The sequence below is a fragment of the Eurypyga helias genome, unplaced genomic scaffold, assembly GCF_000690775.1.
Source record: "Eurypyga helias isolate BGI_N326 unplaced genomic scaffold, ASM69077v1 scaffold11203, whole genome shotgun sequence".
Classification (NCBI taxonomy): Eukaryota; Metazoa; Chordata; class Aves; order Eurypygiformes; family Eurypygidae; genus Eurypyga; species Eurypyga helias.
The window spans coordinates 85484-107203 of NW_010243355.1; the positions used below are offsets into that span (position 1 = coordinate 85484).

Below are 21720 nucleotides of genomic sequence, written 5' to 3' on the forward strand. Positions count from 1 at the left end.
CGTATTTAATGTGCCCTTTTGTGATAAATAGGCCAAGCTCTGATCTGCATATGATCTGAAAGTGTGCTTTCCATGCCAAGTGTTTTTATTGCAAAGCTTGTGCACTGAAACGCCGTTTAGAAGTTGGCACTTGGAAAAGTCAGGGTTTAGGTTACTGTCTGCAAAATCAGCATGTGTGAAAGAAGCACAGGGATTAGACAGACTGGTTTCCTTCTCATTGTGAAGACATGCTTAAAGGCTGCCATCGAGATGTCCCATCAGGGCCGGAGGACACTCCAGAGGTTACATTTTCCTTTTCTGCTCCTATTCTTGGGGTTTTTTTTTTGCAGAAAGTCCATAACCTATCGCTCAGCTCAAACTCCCTGAGTGGCTTTGGGTCAAAAAAGTTCAGGGCTGGACCATTCATTTTGGCTAGATAGGACCTACCACATGTTCAGCCTCCTTCGGCAGAAGGGCTCAGTTCTCACTCCCTGCTGGTATGTTCAGTTCATACTCTTTTCACGATCAGAACTGATCGTCTTGGCCTGTGCCTGGAAATGCCTCCCAGTACCGAGATCTCCATAACCACAAGAGGTTTCTAGAGGGCTATGCTTTTCATTTGTGAGACATTTTTTACAGCTGAATGGAAATGGTACCTTGTTGGAAGACAGGTTGCTGTTCTATTGGAATTCAGTGTTTTGAGGATTTGCTAAGGTAAAACACTCTCTTCCTTTTCTAGATCAAATTAAATTCAAGTTTCCATGTGTTGTAGTAAGTGTTTATATAACAAAATTTTTGGTCTAGCAAATGTTTACCCACACCAACCACTACCACATTTAAGCCAAATTACTGTTATCTGTCATATATTCTTTGTCGTGCTGTCCTCTCCTCTTGGACATGCAACTGGAGTACTTGTCATGGTAGGCAAGGACTGTCAGATCTGACATCCAGTGCTTGCTCTCTTGCCTTTCCTTTACACACATAGATTCTAAAGCCATTTCTCTTGTGAGCGCTTTTTTTCCTCCTTTCCTCAAACGTCCCCTTTTGTATTGTGTCCCTGATGAACTGCTTCCCTCTTGCCTTTCTGACCAAGTAGAGCAAAACCCAAACAATCTTTTGTATTCATCTTTGGAAAATGGGCCAAAAGAATAGGCAAGAAAAAGGATTATGAGGAGCATCTGCCCGGTGGAGGCAGAGCAGACAGCAGCAGTAACACCCCGGTTTGTAGCAGCCCGTCACTAACTGAGAAATCAGCGGCAGTGACCGAATCATGAGGTGCCCTGCAAAGCCTTATCTGGTTGGATTTGGCTGCCTCTGACAGCAGCCTGCAAGTTCTGTCTTTTCATTTGCACTTTTGCAACACCCACAACGCCAGTGAAATGTTTTTATGCTGCGCCGAGCGCTCAGGGTCCACATGGGAGGCAGGAAAAGGCTGGGGTGAACGCACTGATGGCGGCGGGGGATCAATTGGCTTTTCGGGTGGGTGGTCACTGTCACGACCCCAGCTCTGGGCACCCTGTGCTGTGCCCAGCAGTAATTCGCATGGGGTTTGGAACTGTTGGTAACTGTAGCTACAAAACGCACCAAGCTGCCTCCTCTTCCCTATTTCAGCTTGAGCTGAACATTTTGGCAGGGGTTAGGGGAGGGCTTGTTGCATTTCCCCTCTGTGCTCATCCCCTGCACATCTCTAGGCTGATGCTTTGCCACTCCAACTGCCGCCCAGACGCTAAGTTCCAGAAAACAACACGGAAAAGGTTGTGGTGCTAATACAAATTACTGATTCATTTTCCATTTCACTACATTTGCAATCGGTGACTTTTTCCCCAAACTGTCTGTGCACAGCCCCGTTGAATTGCCACTGTCTCTAGGGTGAAAGGAAGTTGAAAGATTCACAACTGCGTAACAGGTATTGACGTGTCGTTAATGGGTAAACCCCTTGCCAGCAAGGTGTGATGAAATATTTGTTCCAGATGCCTGTGCGCCTTTTTTTGGTTTTGTTGTCTGTATACAGGGGACTACTCTCCATCCATGCCTGAGAGCTGTAAGACAAGACAGTCTGGGATTTGAGACTGCGGCTGTAGAGAAATGAGGTGTTTCACGTCCGCTCCTTGAGCGTGTATGTGGACTGTGGGGTGTTTACAGTGGAGACGAGCAGCTCCAGGCCACCTCTACTAAGTGCATTTTAATGAAACAGCAACTAAGCATTATAGCATAAATGTAGGAAATACAAGAAATGTGTGTGACCATTATCCCATGATCCCTGCAAATCTCCAATTGAAGGAAACAGGAATTGACCATGAAGAGCACTTGACAAAGTGCTGTCGTACGTGTGTCTTGAGCACAGCAACCTCCCAGGTGCAGTGGAGCTGCTGGCCACACATCTGTACCACTTGGTATTGCAGCACTGAGATAAAAATCATCTCGGAAGCACTCACGTATTTTACAATTCATTGTTTTCACTTAATGGGTTGCAGTAAATAACGGGCAATGCACTATTGCACTTCTGGCTGGCTAAGCTTGTTGTTAAGGCATTGCCGTAATTTTCCACATTAGGGTCGGTTTCCACAGTTTGTTCAGGAGTCTTCCTAAACACATAGGGCCTGATTTCCTAAAGTGCCACTGAGCAATCACAACGTGAGTTGGAGTACAGGGGATTTGCAAGTATGTCTGAAGCATGACTGAAACTGTAGTCCATAAAGTTATTTTATTACAAATCCATTGCAGTTTGTTGGGTGTCTTTGATGTTTGGGGAGCTTTACGTGTCACACAAAATATATTATCACTTATTCAAATGTGGTAGGATTGGATAGGCAAGAACAGAAATGCAGAGGTTACTTGGGCCACGTCTGTCACCCACATCCCAGTATCAGTAGCGTGGAAATTACAACAGCTTGGCTGTCAGCTGATAGCACCTATCTGAAAGCGAGCTCACCATTTAGTTACTCAAGGTGAAAGGCTGTGCAACTTAAATCCCTGTGGAACTTGTCCTCACAGATAGAACGTTGTATGGTACATGCTTCCTGCTTTCAGTGGGGCAGCTTTTATAGGAGGCTTTGCAGCTCGCAGGGTATTTTTTGTTGTGGCTCTTAACACTGTGCCCCAGGCTCCACTAAATAGACAACCTCATTAAAAGAGAAATAGCGATAGTAAAGCAGTGACTTTCTCATGCCATCTAACTCACATATTTGACATGATTGCTGGACCCTCCAAGTACTTAATTGATTGACTTAATTGATTTAGTGGCACTGGAGGCTACAGCATGGAAATAAAGGGGCAAGATGAGGATAAGGGGTGAAAAAATTTATGATAGGTGCCAAGCAGCCTGAGGGAAATTAGAAATGCTACAGAACTCAGAGGCAGCTAAATCAATTCCATGTGATGTACAGGGAGCAACCTGGGGGAAGGGGAGAATCGGGGGATAGGATGGAGAAAAGGAGAGAAAATAATGGCTAGTGGGAGAGACTGGGGAGAACTTAAGGGGAAGAGGGAAGACAGCAGCCTTGCTGGAGGTGGGTATTTTGGACTTCTTAAGTTTAACACCAGGAGAAAACTTTCTAATGTATGAATAAAGTATAATCGTGACATCATGCTTAGTCTAAAAAGCCTCATGCATCATGGGACTTAGTTATCCAGTTTGAGATTTTATCAATGTTTGCATTTAAAATCCTCGACATTTGCAAAAGTGACTACATTCACAGGAGACCTAAAATAATTTGGAGACTATGTACAGTGGATTTTTTTAACAACTGAAGCTTAAATGTTAAATTACTTTCTAATCTGTGCAATATTTAATTGACTGTATTGAACCATAATACAAATTAAGTCTTCTCTATAATTTGTTCCGTCGTACTGCAGCCCTCCAAAACAATTTGATACCTCACTTATGAATTGGTAAATGGCTCGTAACAGTGCTCAGCAAAGATACAGTAAAAACATCAAATAGTGTGTGATGGAATCCATCAGCATGTGCATACGGGGGTGTCATAAACATCCCTGAGTTATGAAATACTGGTTTTATGTGCTTCTGACCCACTAGAGACAGGATTAAGTCATGGTAAAACCTTGAAGATAGTAAAAAAAAGACAAAAAAGAGGCTGGGGGGAGGGAGGGGTAGATCAGCTTGTGAATATTAACTGTTGAGCACTGACCAGCAGTTCTGCTATAAGCAGTTTTGTATGGGTTTTGTTTCATTTCCTTTTGAGACTGTTCATATTTAGTATCGAGGGAGTGGGTACATATGAGCAGTTAAAAACTGAGGGATGGAAATGACATTTCTATTGGTTGGTCTCATTTTACGGGACGAATTAATCTGTGTGAATGCACCAGATGCAAATCTAATGAAATCATCAAAGTTTGTGTATTTATTGAGATGCTGTTTCTCCTCATGCCGTCCCTCCTGTTGTCCTTTAGTGCCTGTCTCGCTGCTGGGAAGGGCTGTGCAGGGTGCTAGGCAGGCTGCATCCTTAAAACAAAGATTTACAGAAAGGATACAGGTCTGATCTTGGATTTTATAGTGGTAAATCTCTACTGACTGCAACAGGAGTGTCATTTCTGCTTCACGATGAGCAAAGAATCAGGCACTCGTTAAATAATATTTTTAATGAAGTATTGGAATATGTAGAAAGGACCCATTAGAGGAATTGAAGGCTGTGAAAGCAGAGGTTCGAAGGAGTGTTTGTCTGTATTTGAGTACAGATGTGTGTGCGCAACATTGCCTTTCACGGCTATGTTCCAACTCAGGATCAAATGAAAAACTCTTGCTAAATGCTTCGTACAATAAAATATGTGAAACCATAATGCTGGCAGCCACCCTTCCTTAATTTGTACATCTATTGATGCAATATGTAAAATATCATAACCATTAAAAATGTGATGATTTCTGAATGGTTAATGAAGGTTCCCAAATAAATTGGGGTGTCTCCATCTGCTAACCTACATCGTGGGTGATACTTTTCCATGGTAGAACGATCTTCAAATTTAATTCCGTGAGGAAGGAATCTGATCACAGTTTAATTTCAGTGCAAAATGCTGTCTGGCAATCAATAAAGCAATGTCAAAGAACTTTGATTTAATAGAAACCAGAGATAACGTTCGCTGTCATATGTAGAATAGGAGATGGGAACATTTCATTTCATTGTAACAGATAGCATGCAACTTGGTTTTCAGAAAAACCTAATAAATCAATATCCCTGTATTATCTAAGTAGGTTCCCATCATTAATTTTAAATGCCTAACACATTGGGAGAGTCTGAAGTACACCTTCAGCTTAGCCACGTTCAGCCTGAAGTCAATGGCTACCCTTCCATTTTCCTACGAGTCAGCAATCTTCATCTTGGGAAGTTAGGAGTCATTTCCTGCAAAATGAAAATGAAAAATGTCCACTCTTTTGTTTTATATGTAGTCATCCGTCTCTTGCGTGCTGCCTGTCCTTTCAAACTTCAGTCCTTGTTCTTCTGAAGTCTCATCACTTGACACTTGCCTTGCACACGCTCAGCCTTTTCTACACACGCGCGTCCTCCCCGGTGTTGAATTTTAAAATGGGGGCTTTTGTTGGGTTGTTTTGGGTTTTGATTTTTTTTTTTTTTAACTAAAAATAACTGGTTGTTTAGAGATTGCCTGGATACCATGCTGATTTTCAAAATGTGCTGTTCTCAAAATCAGCAGGCACTTGACACTTGCCTTGCACACGCTCAGCCTTTTCTACACACGCGCGTCCTCCCCGGTGTTGAATTTTAAAATGGGGGCTTTTGTTGGGTTGTTTTGGGTTTTGATTTTTTTTTTTTTTAACTAAAAATAACTGGTTGTTTAGAGATTGCCTGGATACCATGCTGATTTTCAAAATGTGCTGTTCTCAAAATCAGCAGGACAGGATTGTAAGGCTTTGCCTGCTCTCAGAAATAGCATTATCCCTAGATGATATAAGAGCACAGCATATATCAGAAGGTAGAAATTAATCCTAATAGATTGGTTTAGATAAACTTTTCAAGGACATTATTCTAAGTAGAAATACGTAAATATTATGTCGGTAATAAAATACTATTTAGGCCAAAGCGAGAATGATCTGGCACTCGAGACATGCTTATAGGACTCTCAGATTCATGTCCTGGCTCTGGGGAGAGTTTTATGCATGCATTCAAACCAAAATCGAGTATTTTTATTATTACAACTAACCAAAATATGGTTTTAAAATGAAATGTGAACTTTTGCATTTAGCATTGATTTAAAGTTGGATAATTGCATTTCCTTTAATTTTCTGGGAAAAACAAATTTTTGGAGTCCTGTAACTGCTTTAAATGCAATGTCGCTTGCTGGCTGATGCTGAGGTTGCAGAGAAAAAGCAAGTCTGGTGTCGATTCTTAGAGAAATTGGGTATCTCAGCCCCTGTAGATCAGGCTGTCATCAGGCTCACCCTGTATGAAGCTACAGGTAGCTGCTGCTTATTCTTTTTTATAACTAGAGATATTGATTATTTACCTAGGATACTGTGTAGGTAATCACTAGGTAATATGAAATTTTCTACTGAATTATATCTCAACAAAAGATATCAAGAAAAATATTCTATTGAAGCTTTCAGTCAAATTATTTAACTAAGTCAAGTTTTTCTAGATTTAGAGAAGAGAATAGGCTTAAAGAGTTCAGATGTTAATTGATTTTGATACCAGGATATGTTTGCTTGGTTTACTTCCATAGGTGCATTGAGATCCAAGTAAAGCACTGATGAAAGGGAAGTTACGTTGTTTTTTAATGGATATCTCTCACTGTGTTGTGACTTTTTTTTTTCTTTAATAGCTACTACAGCACCACCATGCAGTTCATGAAATTTCATACATCGCAAAGGATATCACAGACCATCGAGCGTTTGGATATGTATGTGGGAAGGAGGGAAATCATAGATTTGTGGCAATAAAAACAGCCCAGGCAGTAAGTACCAGATCACTGACATTTTCTACAGCTGTGACTCGATAGAAAAGGTGTGTTCGTAAGCTGTTCAAGATGCCAGTCTTGTGATTATGCTAGACATGTCACAAGTGTCTGCTTAGATGTTCTTAAATAACGAATTAATGAAACCAGGTTGGGAAAAAGGAATGTATTTCACTATTTCAAATCTTTCATTGTGGTTTTTTTGTACTTAGTTACTACTTTCCTTTCTAACTAAACTAGACTGGACACAGACACATTAGTTTATAACCCTATACCCAACTAAATAGAAGGTAATAGATACCAAATACCTAGTTTGCATATAGTCTACCATAATTTTATTACATGAGAAACCACTAATAAATATGCTTTTATATTCATATGTATTCATAATGCCTTTTATATCCACCACTGTAGTTATCTTTAATTTGCAAATATAGTTAGTTTGATAGAAACTAACCTGAGCCTGGATGCTAAGGTAGAAATTAATTCTGTATGAAATTCTCTCCAATCGTGGAGATGCTGTAACTGCTCAATCAACAGGGTGGGGTAAGAGGAACATATTTTCCCATATAGAAACCCTCCTTTCTGTTTTTGCTTCCATAGGCTGAACCTGTAATTCTGGACTTGCGAGACCTGTTTCAGCTCATCTATGAACTGAAACAAAGGGAAGAAATGGAAAAAAAGGCACAAAAGGACAAACAGTGTGAACAAGCGGTATACCAGGTACACGTATAAGCTTAGACTACTGCCAGGAAAATAATGGTTTGCAGTGTCCCCCAAAGTTGCTCCTGAGAGGCACGGAGCATCCTCAGCGTTTCTTAACAGCAATGGGTTCAAGCGGTGCTAGCATCAAATGGACAAATATGAACCTAACAGCTATTGTGAGCTCAGAAGTAGGATTAAACAGTGATGAAAGCTGTCACCTGGGGTACGATGAACTTGTCTAGCAACTGGAAATGATCTGTTCATGTCCCATGTAGTGTTTCTTCGAATTCAGGAGGAAAAATTTAATGAAGTCAGTTTTTTAACAGTGGCTAATACCTTAGGGAAGATTCAATATACTTCTTGAATGTGTGTATTTGAATCAAACCAAGTATGGTACAGATTGTTAAACTCAGATGGAACTGCAATAAAGTTACTGTGTACAATAATGTGACTTTATCTGTAAAGAAAGGAAACTATATACTTACCTGACCGTTTTGCTTATTTCTTTGCTGTCCTTTAATTTCTGAATACAGTTCTTTTTATCTCTGCTGTTTATGTTCTTTGCTTTTACTGCCTGTCCTCTTACTTTGCTGTAGACAATTTTGGAAGAAGATGTAGAAGATCCTGTATACCAGGTAATTTCTGAAGCTGTGTGGCCTTGGAGTTTCAGAAATCATTAGCCATATCTTCAAAAACTTTAACAAGATGCTTTGAAATTTACTGAGCTAGGTCTTCTGAGAGTCTTGTAAGATTTCTAAAGAAAGTGGGATAAGTAGAGACTAAGCTGTGACTAATAGCACAGTATTTCTGTGACATTTCCATAAACATTTCCTAAAATGTGGCTTGTGAGTCCAGATTTTAAGTTTCCAAATGAGATTTGTCATATTTTTTTAATACAAACTCTATCTGAAAAGGGAATTACTCTGAGAATAAGGAAGGTGACATCTTGTTCTGATAGTAATAAATTGACATTTTGGTTTTGGCTTCTATGGGGCCAGAATTTAATTCAGAGAGTGAATTATTTGGAAAAAACCAACAGTGGAATTGATGTTCTAACACACTCCCTTGTTGGCATTTCGGCTATGATTTAATAATAGGTCTGAAATTTAAGTCTTGTTTCAGCCAAGCAAAATGTCTGGGAGCAAAGATGATTATCAGAAATATGTCAATATATTCGTGTCTGATACCCTGCGGAGTGTGAAGAAGAAAATGATGTAATTTCATTCTCATGTTTTTGTGCTAAAACAAAATACATGATAGTTTACTGTATTTTTTTTCCTGGAGATTTGGTGTTCTGCCACTTAGGCATGTCAGTGGGAGACACGCTGAAAGAAACTGATTCAGCATTAGTGAATATTGAACAGTGCCTAAGGTGCATCAAGAAAGATGATAAGAATTAGAATGCCCTAAATTACTATTCAGCTTTTATAATGTCAGGGGTTTTACTTCGTGCTCTTCACAATAAAGCCAGAACGGGCAAATGAAAAGTGTTGTGACAGCCTTTTGGCATGTGGCCTCTTCCATGAGCACCAGCCTAATCTTCCAGTTTGGCTTTAGCTTTTTTTAATTCATAGATAATAAATATATGTGGAAATAATTGCCATTATGTAAAAGAGGCAAAATTCACGTTGACTTCAGAAAATTAATATTGTGCCACAGGCAGTCTCCCTAGTGAGAAAGAATTAGGAAGTTGCTCTAATGATCATTAGAGGAGATTTAGGTCTGTTCATTGCCGGTTTATGAAATATGAAACAACCTTATTCTGTGCTTTCCAACAAACCGGTTGTCCTGCTGCCAGCCTGTACTTTGAACTTGTTTCTTTAATGCCTGCCTGTGTTTTTACGTGGAATTCCAAATGGCCTTTTTCCCTTCTGTTTCATCTTTGACTTTTCCTCTCTGGCGGCTGGTGTAATAGTACATTGTGTTTGAGGCTGGACACGAGCCAATCCGTGAGCCTGAAACGGAAGAAAACATTTATCAGGTATAAAACCGCTAACTTCGGTCTTTTCATGGCAACGATTGCAAGCATTTAGTAAAGTCCATCTCACATGTAGCTCACTTCTATTAGTTTTCATTCATCACAAAAATGTCTGGCATTTCATTCGGATGACATGACATGAATAATCTGCTGGTCTCAGTGTGATTTTTGTGTTGTTTTGTCATTTCGGCTTCTGCAAATTTTATTAACTTTGTCAATTTATGAAGTTAAACTTCTGAGTACACCATTTAAGGTGATAAATGGTAGTACATGCGCTTTCTTTTTTTCCCCTGTTAATTTTTTGAAAGTTTTTGCACTTATTCGAAGAAATGGATGCTGAGATCTGGGAGAGAGCAGGCCACCCAAGCAATTCTTAGAAAGACATTTTGATGGCACTGCCCTTCTTTTTGGCTAACCACAGAAATGACTGGGCGAAACCCAAGAGCTCTCAGTAGATATCCCCCCAAGACTGGGGTAAATATTTTCGAAGTGCATGTGTTGTGTTAGAGCCCAAGGTGGCTTTCTTCACACTGACAAAAAATCGTACTGAAAGCAACGTAAAATAATCTTTTGTCATTTGATTTGTCCTGGAGGGATCAGTACAGGGTTTATTAGAATACAGTGTAGTTCATTTTGTATCACAGACTAGAGGCAAATGTGGAGGTGGACAGAAATCTCTGTATGCTGTAAGAAAATTGTAATTGGTATGGAGGGGAAGGAAATTCAAGCGGTGATTAAGCATTTCATCTAGCTGTACTAGAGGTTGATCTGGTAATAGGAAAAGCTTTTCTAAGGTAGACAGTAGTGAGGGTAGAACAAAAGGAAAGGTATTTTTTTAAGTAATGAGAACAGATAGGTAGATAATAGAAAAAATGAAAGGGTAGAGTAGCTGTAAGTCAAAATAGAAAGAAGCTAAGTGGGAAAGGGAAATGCAAGTTAAACATTAGAAAATAACCATCTTACAGACCCCATCTAATTAAAGTGAGATTCATTTAGCTGTTGATTTCCTGGCACCCTGCCACACAGACTAGAACAGGCATCTTTCTGCCTCTCTAGACCAAGATGTGCAGAGCTCTCAAGGTGAGAGTATGCTTAAGGTCGAAAAGTTCCTACTGCATAGTGTTGAAAGTTTCAGTATTTTCAGGAAAGTAATCTGTTAAAAAATTACTACTCTAGTTGTCAGTTTTATGCTAGAAACAAAAAATCCGATGACAGCTACATTCAGACAAAAAATCTGATTGTTGTTCATTGAAGTGCCGAGCTTTTAGTGACGTTATAGAGAAGTGCTGGTGGAAACAAGCAAAATGAGGTCAATGCTCCCAGTGTTTGGAGATCTTAGAGCAAACTCTGGTGGGTAGGGAAGAAGTAGGAACTGTGTCCTGGCCTAAAGAACAGGAGAACTCTCTCGACATTTTCGTAGAATGGAAGTAAGATGATAAGTAGATAGTGAGGTCTTGCCTCATCTCCAGGCCCTGCTGTTACAGTCCTGTAAATTAATTGAGAATTGCTCAAGGCTTCACCTGACCAGTGTCTGGATGGGATGAAGTTTTTTCTCCCACGGTGATGCACAGAACATATTTGTGATACATAATATATCGTGTTCTCAGTGTATGCAGTCTAGCATTGTCCTTCTCTCTACTTACTACAGGCAATACCTTCAGTACAGTAAATGCTGAGATTAGGGAGCTTTGAGACTTTTTCTGTGATCTATGGTGACTGGCAGATGCTGAAGTATCACTATCATAGACATGCCCACAGCCACAAGCCTCCTAGTTCCCACGGAGTTCTTGAGCTCTTGGCTTGCTCTAACTCCGGGTTCCCACAGCTCAGATCTTGCGCTCAGATCACTAGCAAAATTGTTTCTCTTACAAGATCTTGATGATCTCAGCACCATCCAGACTATTATTAAAAAGGAAAATAGAAAAGGTCCTATTTTCCATTTTGGGTTTCTTTGGTGGGTTTTTTTAGTTTGGTGGGTTTTTTTAGTTTGATGCAAATTGGTATCAGCTTCTGTTAGTTACTTCAAAACCTTCCCTATACTATACCTCGGTAAACATCTGTCTGCTCAATAACCTCATGCAGCCTCACTTCAGCCTCACCAAATCTTTCTTCTGGCCCTGCTCTGGTTTTTCAACCAAGGGCTGGTAGGCAGAGTTCATTTTTCCCTTGATGGAAAATATTACTGCCCAATGGGTAACTGAAGATAGAAGATATGTGCCGAAAGTGACAATTTCTCTTTCTTTTTAACATAGTAGAAGTCACAATTTCCTTCTTAAGCATTCTTTCTCTGTCACCTTTCTTTGATACATTACCCCCAAAACTGTCTGTGTCTGCTCTTTTAATGTTGCCTGTCTATATAAGTTGCTCTAATCTGTTAGTTACGCAGGCATTTGATCACTAAGCATGTACCAATCCTCTCACCTTGCGTCACATTTCTTAATGGCATCTCTTGCTTTATGGTAGCAAAGTGGGGATGGGATTTGGTTGTGTGGTTTTGTATTGTGTGTGTAGCAGCATTAGTCTCTACAGAGAGGCAAATTCTGCTCCATCAGGAGTTGACAATCTGAGATGGGGGTTTCTGAGTTGCCGTGCTTGTGTTGCTGGTAAGATGCAAGGACGTCAAAATAGTTCACAGCCTGTCACAGAGCTAGAGCTGTCAGCAGCAATCGTGCTGGTACCTCTTTGCTGATATTGCTAATCAAAGAAAAAACAGGAGAAATCCGTTGCAGAGGCTCAGTCTAAGTAGCGCTGCAAAAAAGCCTGATGATACATGGTAAGTAAAAACAGGCGGTATCGACTTGGGATGGAGAAACGTCTTTCAGAAAAGTTTCTCTGTCTTGATGTTAGAAGTCAGGAGCTTTTGTCCAATATGATTACAAGCTGGAGTAAAAAAGAAGGGATAGATAGTGCAGGGAAATGCTCATTCCACAGTAAGGATAGGAATGTGCAAATTGGGATGACTTCATGGAAAAGTTGGAAGGAGGAAGAGAACGACTGAAGGGGGAAACTTTCCAGAGAAAAAAGAAAAATACACCCTGATGATAGTTTATAAATATTTTACCTTACTACATTTCTCCTCTTTTTACAAAGACTAAGCTTTCCAGTGACATTAAATAGCCCGTTCTTTGTTGCTGTTCTTACACTGTCACTTAATGCTCTCTCTCTTTACAGACTGTTATTTCCATGAAATTAAATCATTTCACTCTTAGCAGTTTCACATACCTAATAGGATAGGTGGTGTTGGTGGCAGTGGCCAGTGCCTTAAGAAAAGCACGGCAATCAGGTCATTCATGGGATAGGAGTAGAAGCGATCTTTTAAAAAACTTGTTCAGTTTCTGTGAGGGTTCTGGGCTCATGCTCTTGACAAACCTCCGCAGTGTGCACCAAGTCAGAGATGCATGGCTTCCTGTGAAAACTTTGATGCTTAAACATGGGCAAGAGAATGTGTGAACAGTAGAGTTTTTGATATGTTATGCAGAATAAGAAACGATAGCACATCTCAATGAATAAGTAACATTCCTTCAGCTTCCCTGAAACCAGTCCTACTGTAATATCAGAACTGTAAGATGTATAGTCTGGTCTTCAAGTCCAGGCTGGACGAGGCTTGGAGCAACCTGGTCTAGTGGAAGGTGTCCCTGCCCATGGCAGGGGGGTTGGAACTGGATGATCTTTAAGGTCCCTTTCAACCCAAACCATTCTATGATTCTATATTTATTGTCTTAAAAAAAACCAAAAAGGTAATAATTTTTTCATATCTGAAGTATAATTTCTCCTGTTAACCTGTGAAGTTTCATTAATGTCTGAAATGTAACCTTATGCTGAATGCCCTTGCTCAGTGGAAAAGCAGCACTGAGTTACTTGGAGCAGGTTTCTACTGTTCTTTTTGCTCGTGTCCTTTACAGTAGATGTTCGGTGCTTCTAGGAAGGAAAAGAAAAACACTCACAAATTATAAATATATAAACCAACAGTCCTTAGGCACACAAAGAGTGAATGAATTTACATGAGTAGGCTATAAATGCCCAAGGTGTAAATCATGACTCTTGACTCAACAAAAGACTCTCCCAAAGTTTTTAAGTCCGTCATCCTCTGTCCAGGCGAGGCTGTTGACTTCAGCTCCCGGGCTCCGTGGGTGGCTGTGCAGCCTCAGCCCCTGTCAGGCTGGTTATTCTTTACTAAAATTGCAGAACAGTAACCAAACATCGCTTAGAGCAGCGACAGGGCCCCCTCACTGCAGGGGTACATGCTACGACTTGACTTTAGATTATTAAATGAATTGGAAGGAAAAAATTGAATGCCATAGGCCAAACATCTCTTTCTCTCAGATCTCTGGATCTCTGCCATGGAGGAGGGTGACATGCTGACCTGATCATGACTTACACGTGCATCTTATAACCCCCAAGTGAAGTGAAAACAAGAACCATTTAAGTAGGAATGATACCCAAATGCACCTGGACTTAATGCTACTGAACTTAACTGAGAATGAAAATCTTGTTTCTGAACACTACTCGGCTTCAGGATTTAAAAAAATCAGATAGATGTTTTATTTCTTCAGTATTGTCTCCCTTAATGTTACTGCTTGAATGAAAAGGGAGCCATCCTTGATTTCATTAGCATTAAATGCTTTCCTTGTACTGAAGTATCAGTTGCAGATTTCAATTCTTCATCAAACCTATGTGGGTAATGACCTTAGTTTTCGTTTGCTATTGCAGGTTCCTACCAGCCAAAAGAAGGAAGGTGTTTATGATGTGCCAAAAAGTCAACCTGTAAGTGTAAGTATCTTCCCTGTTCATATGCAGTAAAGAAGGTCTGTTTCTTAGCTTCTGTGGTTTTTGTTGTTGTATGCAACGTTTGGTACGTTCCTTGTGATGGGGATTTTATCAGTGATGTGTTATAGGTTGGTTGAGAGTAACCGGGATTGTCATGTCACTTATATCCATCCCGTTCATTACTTAGATTTCCGTTCTGTCTTTTCTGACTCGTTCCTGTGAAAGTCACCATTTATAAATGTGTTACCTGTGGTTAAGAGTCAGCAGTGAGCCCTTTGCACGTTAATGCATGAATTCTTGCTGTCTGGATTGGAAGGGTTTCTCTATTACCCAGTGCTGTACAGGCTTATTTCTCTGGGTGAGCATGAGCTGCATTTTCTCCCATGTGCTCCATCACAGCCGTATTTGATATATTGTGCTCCCTGCAGCTTGGTTTAGTTAGGACAGCGGGGGAGGCAAGGTCTGGACAGAGTGGAGGTCGAGAGAGGTAGCATTAGGAAAAGGTATGTTAGAACATTGTGACCTTTATGGTGCTTTTCTGTGGCTATAATGTCTCAGAAGACTTCCTGATGAATACAGGGTGCTGATAAGTAAAGATTTCATAAAGAAGTTCATATCAAATGTTACCCAAAAAATTGGAATTGGCATTAGATTTACTCTTCTGTCGTTTGGGGGAAAAAAAACCCCACCAAAACCAAACAAGTTACATCAAAATCCAACCTGGCATACACTATAGAAAAGCAATTATTTTTCCCAATAAAACCAACTTCTGTGGTAGCTTAGTGCAGGCTGTAGAGTTGTACGGCACATAGACATGTAATTGCCATTAGTTTAAACAGCTGCAGGAAACTGTGAAAGGAACTGCATCAAGATTAATTATGCAAAAAGACCTCACTCAACAAATTCCTGAGCAGCAGAACTTTTTCTCTGTGCATTGCATTGCTCTCCTGGATTTTGTCAGCTGTAATCTGCACAAGGAGATTTCCTCCGGATACGTATTATTACTCTAAGTATACAAGAGGCTAAGGGTCACCTTAATTATTTCTGTCCTGTGCCTTGCATGGTCAGTAGACTATTAAAAAATAGGGTAATATGCTGTTATATCCAAATGGCACCATTCCCTTCCTGCATATTAGCATTTTGAGGAGGTGAAACATATCCCCAGCAGGTATAAGGAATGGTAGCAAGTGGTTGAGAGAAGTGGAATGACAGATGCCTTAGCAACAAGACGTGCATTTGCTGAAGGGCAAGTTATACGGTTTAATATAAATTTGTGCTGTAAATACCTTAAAAGAGATTGTTTGATTGCATTGCTTACATGGAAAATTAGTATTGCTGAGGGTTTATGTGAGAATGGAAAAAAACAAAGGTCAGGAATTTCAGTGTGCTGTATGCATGGGAAAAAGGCCTGTATTCAAGAGCGAGAATGAGAGGCTCCTTTCACGTAAGGATGTGGCAAATTGCACAGCTTGGGCTGAGCCCAGGATGCCGAATAAAAAAGATAAATGCTGGGGAGGGGCAAGATGGGGGCCCTGAATTGTGACACTTCTGTGGTTTGCACAAACAAACAAAACTCGCCATAAATATTTCATGATAAGCCCAGAGGAGGAGGGAGGCAGCATTGTGTTGCCTGGGAAAATCTAGTAAAATAACTCACGTTGCATAACTAATTAAGGTATCTGTGGGCATGGAATAGCTGTAGATTTTTCACTCATTTCTCCTATAGTTCAATGTTACAATTTTCTGCAACTTCTTTATTATTCCTTCAGCAATGTTTCAGATTTACTCTGGGCATAGTCTGTAATTTAGGTCGTTGCAGTATGACTGGATGTACAGTACACTTGCAATCATATCTGCAGACACTTTGGTATTAGACTGTCCTGGTAAAGAGCATGACTGTGAGATATAGGGCATGTGGAACCTACTCTGTAATCATCAAATATATTTAATCTGTCATCTCCATGAAGCTGGTTGCAGACTTTTTTTTTTTTTTTGCTATTTCATGGTTAAATTTAGAGCTTTTTCACCAAACAAGTTATGTTCTTTAATTTATGAAGAAAAAGAGAAGAGGAAGAAATATGTAGCTGAGATTTTGTTTCACCTTTTTATTAGTATGTATTAAAAAAAAAGGCAGCAATAGCTCTTAAAATTAGCAATTTAATATTCCACTGCCCATCTGATTTATTGCTCACCCTTCCACATCTGAGACTCTCTGTCATTGAGACACTTGCCATAATTTTTTTTTCAATTTATAGCTGTCATTATTATATAAACCTCTAAAATTCAATCTCAGGGCAAATAATCTAGCTCATCTACCTGGTTTAAACATTTAAGGACACTTTCTTTATTAGGAGATCTTGCTTTCATTAATTTCATAATGGATGAATAAAGAAAGAAACTTTTTTGTAGCTCCTAATAGGTTTCAGGCACCATGAATTCTCTCTCCTGGTAATAAATGCAACACAATAAAAATGCAGCAAGTTTTACTCAAGTTCAAACTGATTTGACCATTTCTTCTGGACTGAGATTGATTTTCCATCTTAGGATTCTTTTCCTCTGGTGTGTTCTCAGTCAAGTTATCCCTGGTCTTTGCACTTGAAAGTGAGGGATACTGAAGGAGTCATCTAGGTGCTCTCCACCTTTGACTCTCTGTACCCAGTGAAAACAGGCACTTCACGGGGAAATTCCTCCTGTCTGCATGAGGTGTCCCTCCAGGGTGGAAATAAATGTACATCTGGACATCATTCTTTGATGGCTGCAGAGGAGCTTCAGTGACTTGCACTGTGATAACTTGTAAATAGTTAGGCTTAGGTGGGCTGAGGTCTACCACAGTAGAAAACTAAAAGCCAGAATCCTTTTTTCAAAGGTGGCTCTGAAATTGGGAAGTGTAATTCATACTGATTTTATATCAAGGAGATATAACTTCCTAAGAAATCGGAAGCATTTGGGCAAGTATTTTCTCAGTGCGTATGGGATGCCGTGGTGGCTGAAGGGATGAAGCATCTTCCTGGTAATGCCATGAAGCAGAAGTATCCAGCATGGTACATCCACTCAGACAGCTGATGTACTTACACAGTACTGTGCTGTCATTTGTCACAAGGTGTCAAAGTACTTCATAGTGTGACTCCCCATGATCTCTGATACCAAGTAACGTAAATACGGTGCAAATGAGGCAGAAAGGAGTGAGTCTTGGATCTCGGAATTCAAACGTACCCACTGAACTCAGTCATGAGTGGTGGCTGGTCGCCAAGTCACTTCTCTGACGTTGGGATGAAAAGACTGCTTACTCAATATAATTCTTGTATTTATTTCCCTGTCTTTTTGCTGCATCCCTTCCCAGCAAATCCCGCTCTCCTGTAGATTTCCTCTGCCAGGCGTAAAGCTCAGCTCGACGCACGCTCTTTTCACAATACCCAGCATCCTCCCAGTACCTCTCCCTTCCTCCCTATCAACTCACACTTCTTTTATGCATTCCTATTTTATCTCTGCTCCTTCCTTAGACCAATTCTCCTATTCTCCCTTCACTGAGAATAGACATCAAGCCAGACAAAGAAAACAAGCTTACCCCGAAGAGCCTGTGTTAAGTGGTACACGGTCCACTTAGAGATTGTGGCTCTGTATGTGAAATTATCTGTTCTAAAAAAGTGAAATGTTTAATGAGCTCTTTTTGTCATAATTTCCCATCGTCTCCCCATTATACATCCACGTCAAGTTCTACCTGTCATGGTGTTTTTAGTAATAAGAGTCAGACTGTAAATACTCTTCACAGAGACTGTCAGTCACATCACAATAAAACCTTCACTTTTCATCAGAATGTCTGAACTATCTGCTTACAATTTTATGAAGGCTTTCAAACAACTCGTCTTGCTGCTGCGTAAAGATTCCAGGCATTATAGCTGATGCCTTACAGTGCAGGCAGTCATCTGGCTAGTACCAACTACGTGGAAAAATATTAACAAACAAGGTGGAATGGACAGGGAGCAATTTGGCTGCCTTAGGGGCAAGGCGTGAGGGGAGCAGATGGGGCTGGACCTGAGCAGGCTCAGACTAGAGGCCGTAAGGGCTGCCTGACCCTTCCGCCCAGGCTGGGGAGCTGCGTTTGGGGAAGCTCAGCTTTAATTCTGGCTGGGATTGCAGTGCCATTTGCAGGTTTGATTTGTTCAGGTCTTGTGTGAGGGGAAGTGTGCCTGGGGTCATGTGGAAGGCATGGCCAGCCCTGGGCTTCACCAGTGCGTGCGGAAAGTCGGTCCCTGGAGTAAGGGCATACCAAAGTGTCTGGCAGTAAAGTTGTCCAAAGCATCTTTCCAGGTAACTCTGAGCATCCTTTACAAAGTGAATTCTTTCTGTAACGCTTAGTCTAGAGAAGGGCTTTCTAACTGGCTTTTCCCAAAGTTTGCATCAGTGGCTTTACAGAAACAACTTGCAGACTGGTGACATCGACTTCAGCCTCCACAATCAGGCTTTCAGGATCAAACTTTCAGACATGAGAAGAGAGAGAGAGCACAGACCCTGTCTCTGACCATCTGTGCCTGCAAAGCCCTCCGTTTTTACTTACTTTCGCTAAAGGGACACCTGTGTTCAAATGCCCTGACGTAGTTACACTCAATTAAACCCCGTGTACAAAGTTGAACATCACGGTGTGGGAGCCGCCTTTTTAACAGACACAGCTAGTTGTTGCAAAGCTTGAAAATTAGTTTGTTGCAATAATGTCTTGGTAGCATGAGTTGATCTGATGTTTTAGCGGGCCATTGCTATTTTTTCAGAGAAGTGGGTATACATACCAGTATCTGTAGCATAGACGTTGCACTAACTACTCTGAGAAGATTTTGTGCAGCGCTGGAGAAACACCTTTGCTTCGTGTACTCCTCCTCTCAGCTTGCCTTTTGATGTAATACCAGTATTAACGCTGATACGACTGCTGGCTTGTAACAGAAACGTTTAGCACCGTGCACAGCTCAGCCCTGAAGGTGAGATGTTGTTGTCACGTACATGTCTTCACGAGCAAGACTTGTGATGTAGCAGGAGGCCCTTATTGTAACAGCCTCTCCGCACATCAGCCTTATGTTTCCGTCTGCTGTGGGCACCGTCGCCTCTGCGGCCTGCAGCGCCTGCACCGGGTTATCGCCTGGACAATCGGGACGGGTGATGCTGGGTCATCTCCAGCGATGTTGCTCACACTGCGCTGTTGTGTCTTAAATACTTGTGTCTGTGGTTTTTTTTCCTTTCTTTGGGGTTAGGAGGGAGCTGCTGGCATTGCAGAAGGGTCCCACATTCAGTCAGGTCTGGCTGATCCAAGAGAGGCAAATCCTTGACTCCGTGGGGCAGGTTTGGGCAGGTAGCTCACACTTCTATTTTGTTTGGACTTCGTGTTAGGTATGTGTGTTACCAATCAAAGTCTGTCATTATCTGTGATTTAATTACTTCTGAGCTGAGGCGCAAGGCTGGGTTTGAGACGTGGCTCAAAGCCCGGTGGCTCATTTCCAAGGAGGGGAACTAGCCACTGTCAGGGATGTTTCACAGAGACCACAACCATCAACTGGTGGCTGTTGTACTTGGTGGGATGTTAGTTCCTTGATCAAGTGCTGTGATAACTAAAACTGGCTTTGTATTTTTTTGTTTGACTTCCTATCACTTTTTCCCTTTTTTAAAAATTTTTTTAAGCTTTCTTTTCTGGAGATATTTCATGTTTTACTCTGTAATAAAATTTTTAATGGCAGAGGAAGCAGAAACCAGGTCTTCCTCTCTAGTCTTCCCAGATTATAGCATGAAGTGATGAGGTTGCTTCATGTGTGTTGTATACATGGCTTAGGTAGGTCTTAGCACCTGAGCTTAAAGTTAGGGATACTGCAACTGAGTCTTGAAAAGTTGTTCTTGCAATGCCAGGTAGAGCAAGAGCATTCAAAAAGCTGCTAACTGTAATTCAGAGTCTAATTTCCAAGAATCTGGAGTGTTAAATGTTAGAATTAATTGATTGCTAATGTATAGACTGTTGAAGATGATGAATCTTAATCTGGATAGTTTGAACATTGCAAATATGCCCATGCAAAATTCTGGTTTCAGTCAATCCATATTTCTGTATCTAACATGTCAAATAGCAGTTTTTCATAGTCTAGGAATACCGTTTCACAGATGAGAATATAATGTCCTCATTCACTGTTCTTTTATGTCATATTGATATTGTGGGCCTCATCTTGGGCTCTTTTTAATCCATAGGAGTTGTCCTGCTAGCAGGCTTCCCATTCGCAAAATTCTGGTTTCAGTCAATCCATATTTCTGTATCTAACATGTCAAATAGCAGTTTTTCATAGTCTAGGAATACCGTTTCACAGATGAGAATATAATGTCCTCATTCACTGTTCTTTTATGTCATATTGATATTGTGGGCCTCATCTTGGGCTCTTTTTAATCCATAGGAGTTGTCCTGCTAGCAGGCTTCCCATTCCTAAATGTGATCCTAAATCATGTACCTCCAGCAGAATGATTCTATGCTATTTAAGCATTGAGTTTACTTTACTTCCTAGTGCAAGCCTTTAGGATTTTGGAGCATAATCCCATAGCATGGGAAAGCTGTAATCCAGCAGGACAGCGCATAATCAGATTTCCTCATTCTCTCTCTGTCTGTCCTGTGCAAAGAGCAAGAAATAAGGAAGCAAATGAGCCACAGGTGTTTTGCCCTGGTGACACAGTTATTGTGTTGGATAGGTGACATGGGTGTTCGTATGAGAGTTTAGATTTGTACTTTTCGTAACAGAATTTGGGCTACAGAAACATTTTGGTGGCTTCTTGCAATTACACAGCCTCTTAGGTCAGATGTTTAATGGATTCAAGTGTATTTGCATTCCTAAACTTACCTGGATTCCTATACATTTGCTGGGGTCATATTCTGTCCCTTGTGATGTTCTCCAAAGTGGAGAAAAGAGAGTGTAGCTGAACCATAACTCTAGCTCATCGATTCTGGGCTCAAGTTCTGTTACATACAGTGAATTTCTGTCTTTTATGCAATACGACTGATGGAGATTTTATCTGATGGCTGCTGGTATATTAAGTTGACAGCTGCACGTTGTATTGATTGACAAGATTTTGATTTGCTCAGAGCCCTGCAGCTCGTAGTAATTTGCTAAAACATTTATTTACACACAATCTGCTTTCTGAGTAGTGAAGTTTGTAGCTTTACCTAGTCTGTATCACTATGCGTTAAATGATATTTGTTGCACAGTTTGGTGTTTATTTACAAATTAAAGGGAATACAGTTCTAGGGAAGGTGCTGTATGCATTGTGCAACAATTTGGGGAGAAGCTGTTGTAAATTTTTGCAGATTCATTCACTTTTATCCTGTGTTGTTAAATACAGAAATACACAGGTCTTGGGGG

The 21720-nt window shown here is 40.6% G+C and overlaps 1 protein-coding gene across 2 annotated transcripts in view; it reads left to right on the top strand.

The window, feature by feature from the left end:
• The window catches only part of DAB1 (Dab, reelin signal transducer, homolog 1 (Drosophila)), a 105304-nt gene that overhangs the window by 70267 nt on the left and 13317 nt on the right, over positions 1–21720 (top strand). Inside the window, exons 5-9 of one of the 2 annotated variants that reach the window (XM_010149387.1) lie at positions 6769–6900; positions 7504–7623; positions 8202–8240; positions 9521–9586; positions 14294–14353. In XM_010149387.1, the coding sequence (XP_010147689.1) occupies positions 6769–6900; positions 7504–7623; positions 8202–8240; positions 9521–9586; positions 14294–14353 (417 nt within the window). The remainder of the gene's footprint in view (positions 1–6768; positions 6901–7503; positions 7624–8201; positions 8241–9520; positions 9587–14293; positions 14354–21720) is intronic. The other variant, XM_010149388.1, reaches the window with a different exon arrangement.